Below are 9,532 nucleotides of genomic sequence, written 5' to 3' on the forward strand. Positions count from 1 at the left end.
TCTACGGTCCAAGCTCGGCGTAGTTGCACTCCCCTCTCGTTTGAGGGGGGATATTAAGGAAGACCAAGTGGACTGCAAGTCACCAAATCAAATACAGTCAATAATCATATAACAAAAAGGAATCTTATTTGTTATAGCTAGACTAATCACAACCCTCCATCTATATTTGTAAATACATTATTTCATTATTTTCTCAATCCCTCGTATCTCTATATAAATAAGGGAGTTTCTTCATAATGAATACACAAGGAAAATCACGGAGCATTCCTTCGTCTTCCTCTCATTCTTTTGGTTCTAACTATGAGACGAGGCCATCCATCTTAGCAACTAATTAAATTATAGTTTTGTAAAACCAAGTTTTATTTTTTCCCAATATTTCACTAAAATAATGTAACATATTTCAAATCAATAAGCTTATGCTTAGTAGATTCCATCTATAATTGAAATGTTGGTGTAATTTACATTCTACTCATGGTGATGCTGGCAATCTTCTTCTTCTTCTTCGATGCATTGGGAAACCAAATCAGTCCCCACTTGTAAAGTTCAAAACTTTTTGTAGTTTATCAGTTTGGAACTTTCAACCATGCACACAAATTTCTCTTCTTCTTCTCATCATTCAATCATTTCTCTGTTCTCCACTTCTAATTAATGGAAACCCATCTTCTGCCCCTGTTTTTTCTTCTCATTTTCTTCTCATTCTTCCTCTGCTGTCCGGCCAAGCGCTGCCCGGACTGCGGCCGCACGCCGGTGCCGTACCCACTCAGCACGCGCCCAGATTGTGGCGACCCTCTTTACAGAGTCCGGTGCGCCGCCGCCGAACTCTGGTTCGATTCCGTCAATGGGTCTTCCTATTTGATCACTTCCGTTAATCCGATGGCCCAGAGGCTGATCGTCCGGCCGCCGGGGTTGGTAAAAAACACCTGCGTTTCATCGGATTTTGGGACCCATGGTTTTTGGCTGGACACGCGTCTTCCTTTCACCATTTCCAATAGAAACACGGTTTTGCTCTACAACTGTTCGATCGAAGTCCTCGAAAATAATTGGAATTGTTCATCTAATAGCTTCTGTCATGACTTTATCAGGCAGAATCCGGTGGCAATGGCAACGTGTAAGGCGGCGCCGACGTGCTGTTGGTACACGAGTGGCGGTTCTATGACTGCGTATAGAATCAGGGTGCGAAAGGAGCGGTGTTCGGCTTATGAATGTTTTGTGAATTTGGGTGGTTCTATTCCGGCGAAAAAGTGGCCGGAACCTGGGGTGGAAATTCAATGGACACCACCGCGAGAGCCGCCGTGTCGTGTGGCTATGGACTGCCGGAATTGGGAGAATTCTGCTTGTTTGCCGGACCCTGCAAACGCCAAGCAGAGGAGGTGCTTATGCAAGGTGCCTTTCAAGTGGGACCCTATAAATGGCTTGTGCAATGGCAACAGTGAGTAATTTTAGCAACATTTACACAATATAAAGTCATATTTGAATGTTTTGTTGTAATCTTTGATGACATGAAATCTTTTATTTGACGTAGATTTGAAAATACAGAACAAGATAACTCACAAGAGGCACAAGAAGATGCCTGTTATTCTTGGAGGAGGTATATAAATCAAAGGCAAATTATGGTGTATTCATTTGAGTATGAAACTAGAATATTCTAACTTAACAATGCTGTGTAAACTTCTTCATTCTCAGCAATGGCAGGAGTATTTGTAATGGTGATTGGAGGTTCAATAATGTTTATAATTTCCAAAAGACGTCAAAAGATTCCGAAAGGAAACGAAGTGAGTTCGAAACAAGTTCGTGAAGTGATTCTAACTGCCAACAGCAGTGGCAAATCGGCGAGGATGTTCACAACTAAAGAGATAGCAAAGGCCACAAACAACTTCTCCAAAGAGAATTTGCTTGGCTCTGGTGGGTATGGGGAGGTCTTCAAAGGCAACCTGGAAGATGGAACCTTAATAGCTGTTAAACGTGCCAAGTTGGGTAGCATGAAGGGCATCGATCAAATCCTGAACGAGGTTCGGATTCTATGTCAGGTGAACCATCGATACCTCGTTCGTCTACTCGGATGTTGTCTCGAACTAGAGCAACCTCTCTTAATATATGAGTACATCTCGAATGGGAACCTATTTGATCACCTTCATGGGAGTACAAGTTCAAGCAAATGGCCACCATTGACATTGAGTCGTCGACTCTACATTGCTCGGCAAACAGCCGAGGGCCTTGCTTATCTCCACACTTCAGCCATGCCGAGAATCTATCACCGAGACATAAAGTCGAGCAATATTCTACTAGACGAGAAGTTGAATGCTAAAGTAGCTGATTTTGGGCTGTCTAGATTGGCTATAACTGAATCAAGCCATATTACAACTGGGGCTCAGGGAACATTAGGTTATCTAGACCCAGAATATTACCTTAACTTTCAATTGACAGACAAGAGTGATGTTTACAGTTTTGGAGTTGTCATGTTGGAGCTATTGACTTCTGAGAAAGCCATTGATTTTAATAGAGAGGAGGAAGATGTAAATTTAGTAGTCTATATCAAGAAGATCATCCAAGAAGACAGATTGCTGGAGGTTGTTGATCCTGTGATAAAACAGAGAGCAAGCAGAGTTGAAATTGAGATAATCGAGGCATTAGGGTCTTTAGCAGCAGCTTGCTTGGATGAAAAGAGGCAGAATAGACCTGCCATGAAAGAAGTTGCTGATGAGCTAGCCAACATTATTTCCATTCTTAATAATGAGGTGAGAAATGTTGAATAACTGTAATACTATTTGAATGAAATTTTGTCTGTGTCCTATATAAAAGAAAAGAAAAAGGAAAAAAGAGGCAAACCATCCTTCCTTCATAGACATGTATTACTTAGAATTCTTCAAATGAAAAACTTCAGTATTTCCAGCTTTAAGTTATTAAGGCCAACCTTAGCTTGAATTATCAGAAACTCGTAATGTTCATATTTCAACCCTTTTCTAATTTTTGTTTTTTAAAAAATTAACAGTGAATTGAACAAGATCTTCTTCAATTCTAACACTAGATTCAAAGAATCAAATCTAATCAGATCAAACCTTAGAATAGAAGATTGTGATTGTTGACCCTGCTGCACAACTTATAACTGCCACTAAGAGATGGACAACTGTACAAAGAATCCTAGGAAACATGGTCTCAGGTCCTAAGTATTTGTGCAAATTGGAGAAATACATGGTCCTTTATGACAAAGAAACAGTATTATTTAATAGACATGAAAGATTCTCATAGTAAAGCAGCAATATAACAGATCTTCCTAAGAAGAAGCAACATCAAATTATGATAATAATGAGATTAAAAGAGAGGGTTGGGATTGTTTAACAAATCATCCGTGTAAGCTTTTCAGATAAAATTGAAACATCTCTTTTGTTTTAAAACCAAGAGTCTGTACAAGAAACAAAATGTCAAAAATGAATGTTATAAAAAGGGACTATTTACAGATGATATCGGGGGGGAAAAAAATACTGTAAAAGGCTTTCTTTGGCAAGCATGAGTTTTCTAGATTGAGGCTAATAAAATCCAGAACATGACATGTGATGACAAAGCAGTAAGAGCCCAGGTGATAAAAGCAAGAGCTATGGAGATTTGGAACATGCTACAAGGAAGATCTTTATGAGACTTGCAGACGTCCAAATCTTTGGCATAAAGAACAATAATCCCAGCCGATGAACTCGCAGCAGCAAGGGTTAAAGCGGCTGTCACCTGCATATTTCATATGTTCAAATCAAACCAAACCAAACCAATGTTAACTTTTCAAAGGCTAGAAAAAGAAGTAGACAACAAAGATTTTTGAGTTGCTGCATGAGATAGGAAGACAAATGTTGGGTGTTAAGATACTCAGAATAGGTAATCTACCGAATTGAGCTACCTGAAGAGGACATAAGACCATTGTGTTCAATGGTTGTTTTTTTTTTTCTTTCTTCTTTTTTTTTTTTTTTTTTGATGAAGTTCGATGCTGACTAATATTGGCCTTTTTTCCATCTAAAAGCACCACCAATTTAAACTTCAACGAAAAGGAAAAGAAGCCCCCAAAAAGTAAAAAAGCCAACTACAGGGTTCACAATTTATAATAATAATAATAATAAAACTAAACAGATACATATATGTTAGGGGAGGGGAGCGGAGGGTGTAGAGTAAAAACTCCATTTTGCAGTCCTCATAAAATACTATAACTATACATTTTACATAGCTAGAAGCATTATTTCTATCCAATGCAAACTGAAACAAAATTTAGCTGAATCAATGAATGAGAATGGTGAAAGGGTTATAAAGACATCCAGAAACACGTGCACACAGAGTTATACAAACAAGTGATAACTTGAGTCAAGTCAGACCGACGAGGACATTTATGTAATTATGTTTCTAAATGAAGAAATAAGAAATATCAACAAGTTTGTGGGATAAGTTAAATACCCAATCACCAACAACAAACAGGCTGACTAATATTGGGTTTTGAAGGTCTCTTTTTCTTCTCAAAGCATACATATCAAGGCATGCAAGTCCAAAGCTCCAAAGCACTTGAAGGCCCATTGATGCAATCAAATAGCTGAGTTGAAAATAAAACAGACCGCAGTCAACATTATGAAGAAAAATAAACATCATAACTCTAAGAGGCAATGTTTTTTTTTTTAATTGAGACAATTCTAAATGGTAATGATTACGTAGCCACACATTTCTCAGCTAAATCAGGTCTATCGATTCGAGGATAGGGAAAGAGAGCATTTCTAAGGTGTAAATACAAAAGAGCTTGTTCAATTAGATTATGAGTAGCAGTCATTTTATTTAGTGGCAGCTGAAATACTCCTAAACACGAGCATTTCTCATCTTCTAAGTTCTGACGAAGGTAAAATATACAAAATGAACATCTCATGCTAATCTGAAGTAAAATTTGCTATCAAAGAACAAACTGTGGCAATTTCCACCAAGATAGATATGGTTCTAAAATGAAACAGTATGAAGAATTGTGATAGGTCCGAATTATGTATTTTCTAATTAGGCAGCCTGGGGAGTTTGAGATCTCCTCCTTCTCAATGCTCGACGAGAGCTACATAAATAACAACTTTCATTCCTTACTAGTTGCATCATTCTGCCCATCCCTTTTATCTTTTCTATTTCTCCAAGTAAAGGCCTTAGTAATTTGGGGTCTATAACAAAAAATTCTAAGAGGACAAGAAGGAAAGTTATCCAAATACTCCATGTTCCATAATAACACTCCAGCCCCTTCAATCATTGAATTATGTCCTATCTGTCACATCCCCTCCGAAGCTCACCTCTCACGTCCAAAAAGAGGCATGAGGACGGCAGATACCACCCTTTTGTGATGCCTACTGCCCGTCTCACCTAAATTCGCCTTAACTCAACTTAACTGCTCAGCCAAGTAAATATAACAACTCTTGGCTAAACTTATTTTATTACAACCAATATAAAATTTACACAATTTCTCAAATCAACGTAATAATTACAGACCCTTAATTACAAAAACTCATAACAGCAGCTTAAGTACAGAAATGCGGCTGTAGTGTGGCAGACTTTGACCTTAGCAGCACCCTGGAGCTCCTCTCTTTCGCTACTGAACGCATAATAATTCATACGTCAAACCTGTACCCAAGCTTCCTGGGGGTAGATCAACTCCATACTCCCAGGTAATGAGGTGTAACCATACTTACACCTTCATTTACTGAGGTGGAACCAGCTCAACACACGCAGTTTTAGTGCTGATGTGGAACCAACCCACACAAAGCACTTGTCATACGTGCACGCAGAGTTCTCAGCTTGATACTAGATCTAATGGTTTTGAAACTTACTTTCAAAAACCATAACTTAACCATTCAAACTAGAGTTTCAAATACTCAAAGTATAAAAACATAATTTCTAAAGCTTTGCTAAAACAGTCATTCACAGTTTGCCAGCAGTGTTTCCTTTTTTTTTTTTTCCAAGCCTTCTCACTTTCTATCTTCTTCTAGAATCCGGGGCCTACACTAGACCAATTTTAACTTAGAATCTCATGTTTAGGGCTAGAACAATCTTAGAATACCTTCTTGCCCCTAAACTTAGCTTACCAACTCCAACAAACATGAAAACAGACTTCAGATCAACTCAAGATGGTTGTGGATGCATGGTAGCCTTCCTCAGCACCAGTTGGACACATGGTTGCCTCCCCAGGCAGGTTGGATGCATGGTCCACCATCTTGGACACATGGGCTACCTTCTCAACTCATCTCAGACTCAGTTGGACGCCCGAACCTCCTCATGGACGCATGGTTCGTCCATTCCAACGCATGCTCCACCCCCAGAACCCTAATTCTCTCCAACACTTCCCCTTTTGAGTCCTCTTTGGGAGAGCTTTGAGTTGTGATAAGAAATGAGTCTCCTGGGGTATTTATAAGCCTTAACAAACCATCCTCATCATCCCCTCCAAGTGCCCAACGCATGACACCTCATTTTGCATGAAAATCCAAGTGTCTTCTTCATGTTGAGCCAACGCATAGCCTCTAACACCTCCTACTTGCATGAAAAACTTAGGTGTCTTCACTTTCCCTAGGCCAACACATGCTACCCTCTAAAGTGTCACTCCAACACTTTGCATGCTCCTCATGGTACCTTGGGCGTCCACCTCATGCTTTGACACTTAGTTGAATTCACGTCATGCTGCCACTTAACTTCCTAAGGTATCCACCTCCAAGTTAGCCACCTCCGAGTTAGAAATTTGGTCCAACTAGTGTATGAATAACCTAATTCTTCACCCATCATGCATCCAAATGTGTCCATTTCCTAAGTCATGCATCCAACCACTCTATTTTCCACACCTACGTGTCCAACATGCCCCTACTAGGGTGTGTGTCCAACGAGCTGTCCAACACTTGGTCAAATTCTTACCACTAAACATACCATGCGTTCCACTTTTTACTCCAAACTTTTGCATGCCTAATTTCACCACTTGTAGGTTCTCCTGAGTCTGTCAACTCCCTCCAAAGCATAGTCTAAACACTTGGTCACATTTCCACTTCTCTAGTGGCTATACATCCAACTCTTACTTCCAACACTTAGCAAAATTCTCAACCTGAACACACCATGCATTCACCATCCTTATACTATGCGTCCAACCCTATTTCCTCACTTTGGTTGTGCAAAGTTCAACGCATGGTTGTCCAACACTTAGCCAATTCTTCCCATTGTGGACTAAACTATGCATCCAACTCCTGCCTTTAACACTTAGCCAATTTTCAGACCATGCTATGAGTTCAACTTCCCCTCTCAAGGTTCAAATGCATGGCTCCATTTTCTCCCAAGTGTTTAGGCACGTTTATCCCTCCTAAATGCTCAACTATGCTTCCAACCTTCCTTTCCAATACTTCGCTAAATTTTGCTCATTTTAGACCAATTCATGCCCTTAAGCTTTTCTAGGCCCAAAGCATTGTTTGAATACTTAGCCAAAATTCTGACTCCAACCTACTATGCTTCCAACTCTTGAATTCAAACCTTTGTCTCCCAATACTTGACCAAACCTTTCTTTTTCTCTTCTTTCTAGACTAATGCATACTTCACTTCTAGCCGTGTGGTCCCAACACTTAGAAATTTTTCTAAGAGCCAATGCTTCCTCCAAAGCATGGTTCAGACACTTAGCCAAAATTCTACCCTCCAAATTTTCAGCTTGGGTTCCCATCAAGTATTCTCAACTCCAAGGCATAGTTTAGGGACTTAGCCAAACTTTTTCCTTCCAAGGCTTTAATTTTGAGTTCTTCCCTCAACCTAAGGAATCCTATGGAGGCTCGGGTGTTACACTATCTAACAGCAGACCTAATGCAAAAAATGTGAGCCAAGTTTGAAGATTTAAACAATGTATACTGTATTTCACACCAGCCTGACTTGGGTATGGGATAAAACTGAAACCAACCACCAAAAGAGACTTCTTTTTAAAATGAGACCTTAAATAGGTACCAAGGTCCAAACTAAGACCTAATGTTATGGATTCGATAGTGATGCAGATCGAACATCGTACATTACATAAATTTGAAAATGCTACGTTTTGAATTTTGCAGTCCTGGCGTTGCTTTCACTAATAACTAGATAACTTTAAACAAGTTGGATTTGAAAAAACGCCTTGGACATTGCACAATTATATTAAACATGATCAAGGTAGTTCTATCATACATGTGAAACTCTACACACTCTATAAAGAACACAGATCAGGAATGCATTTCATTATTTCATAATCTTCCCCACTTTCTAACTTGAGTAAGAAAATTTCCAGTTACCAAAATCACCCAAATGAGGAAAGAACTTAATCGATTATCAACTTAAAGAAAGAGGGCATATCTCAAATAGGGGCTTTATCTCAAGGGGAAGCAAACACTTCTCTTCTAACATAATCATAGAATCAATTAATAAAATAAACAAAAACAAGAGATGCTTGAGTTAAGTGATTAATCGAAAGAGCAAGGAAAGCAAATGGAAATACCAAAAAGCAGTGAAGCTAGAGAAACCCAAAGCAGAAACCATAACTCCGATTGAGGCAGCCGCAAATGCAGATTGACCTATTCTCAATACAAGTCCACTCTTCGTCCCCGGTCTTCCAATCAACTCCTTCATTTTTCCCTTTCAATCCTCCACCCCCAGCCCGGGGGATTGATCGGCGGGTTTTCTTCCTAAACGAGGACCCAATTGGAAACCTGAGTATTAGACTCTTCCCCTGAACCCAAATCCAATCGGAATCCGGTCAATTCCAAGTGCCAAACTGATCAAAATCAGATGAAAAATAGGCACAAAAGCCAATAATCTTATGAAAATTTCCCAGTTGAAGAAGAGAAAAGGAAGTGGATACGGTCTAAACGAGGATTGCAAGAAGAAGAATCAAACCCCCACCAAATTGTTGGGTTGAAGAAATAAAAAGATTTACCGTTTTTTTTTCTTTTTCCCTTTTTCGATATGAGCTTTAAAACAATTACTTTGTTAACTACTTCCTTAATCACTTCATTATTCAGAAGTGGGGCCATCTCTAGTCATCTTTCTTTATCTTTAATACTGACTGACAGTCCTACGTGGAATTTCATTTTCTTACCTTTTTCTTTTCTTTTTCCTATTGCCACAAAATATTCCCTCTATACATTCCTAAAATTAAAATCCATAATTGAATTTCTTTAATTTTATTTGAAATAAACATTAGTTCAACAATTACCAATAGCATGAAGCATCAAGTTTTACATACCTTCTTTCAGGCCGAAATGTTGGGTTAATACTAGTTTCGACCTCAAAATCAATAGTATTAGTATTATGTCAGTTAAACTACGTTTATGTTTGCATCTAATAATACTATTAGCATTTTTAAGGGTGAAGTTTTTCTTAAAAAAAAAAAAAAAAGTAGAATAAAGAAAAATGAAGTTGCTACATAATCAAAAGGGCAAAAGTTGGATATTCCACTCTTGAGCCCACCACATGGCTTAGCCAAATGGTGCCACGTGTCAATTCGAGTGGATTTTTTACTTTTTTTTTTTTTTCTCTTAATGCTTCTATTATCATC

General features: G+C 38.8%; 2 protein-coding genes across 2 annotated transcripts; one reads left to right on the plus strand and one right to left on the minus strand.

The window, feature by feature from the left end:
* Positions 1-249: 249 nt before the first annotated feature.
* LOC120074410 (wall-associated receptor kinase-like 20) lies at positions 250-2,953 on the plus strand. The gene is made up of 3 exons (XM_039027527.2): positions 250-1,429; positions 1,523-1,588; positions 1,684-2,953. The coding sequence occupies exons 1-3, from the start codon at positions 649-651 to the stop codon at positions 2,751-2,753; spliced, it is 1,917 nt and encodes a 638-aa protein (XP_038883455.1). The 5' UTR covers positions 250-648; the 3' UTR covers positions 2,754-2,953.
* A 401-nt stretch (positions 2,954-3,354) lies between these two features.
* Positions 3,355-8,970, minus strand: LOC120074411 (CASP-like protein 5B2). Its single transcript, XM_039027528.2, has 3 exons — positions 8,474-8,970; positions 4,429-4,561; positions 3,355-3,717 (listed from the first exon to the last, which is right to left on the minus strand). The coding sequence occupies exons 1-3, from the start codon at positions 8,602-8,604 to the stop codon at positions 3,514-3,516; spliced, it is 468 nt and encodes a 155-aa protein (XP_038883456.1). The 5' UTR covers positions 8,605-8,970; the 3' UTR covers positions 3,355-3,513.
* Positions 8,971-9,532: the final 562 nt, after the last annotated feature.

Source organism: Benincasa hispida, chromosome 3, assembly GCF_027475165.1.
Source record: "Benincasa hispida cultivar pf3 chromosome 3, pf3_genome.v1.1, whole genome shotgun sequence".
NCBI classification, from domain to species: Eukaryota; Viridiplantae; Streptophyta; class Magnoliopsida; order Cucurbitales; family Cucurbitaceae; genus Benincasa; species Benincasa hispida.

Excerpts from the sequence above, each read along its gene's own strand:
- LOC120074410 (XM_039027527.2), top strand. The coding sequence starts at position 649 with ATGGAAACCCATCTTCTGCCCCTGTTTTTTCTTCTCATTTTCTTCTCA. Across the intron at positions 1,430-1,522 it reads TGGCTTGTGCAATGGCAACA|ATTTGAAAATACAGAACAAG; the intron begins GTGAGTAATTTT and ends TATTTGACGTAG. Across the intron at positions 1,589-1,683 it reads GCCTGTTATTCTTGGAGGAG|CAATGGCAGGAGTATTTGTA; the intron begins GTATATAAATCA and ends CTTCATTCTCAG.
- LOC120074411 (XM_039027528.2), bottom strand. The coding sequence starts at position 8,604 with ATGAAGGAGTTGATTGGAAGACCGGGGACGAAGAGTGGACTTGTATTG. Across the intron at positions 4,562-8,473 it reads TCTAGCTTCACTGCTTTTTG|CTATTTGATTGCATCAATGG; the intron begins GTATTTCCATTT and ends TTTTCAACTCAG. Across the intron at positions 3,718-4,428 it reads TGTTTGTTGTTGGTGATTGG|GTGACAGCCGCTTTAACCCT; the intron begins GTATTTAACTTA and ends TGAAATATGCAG.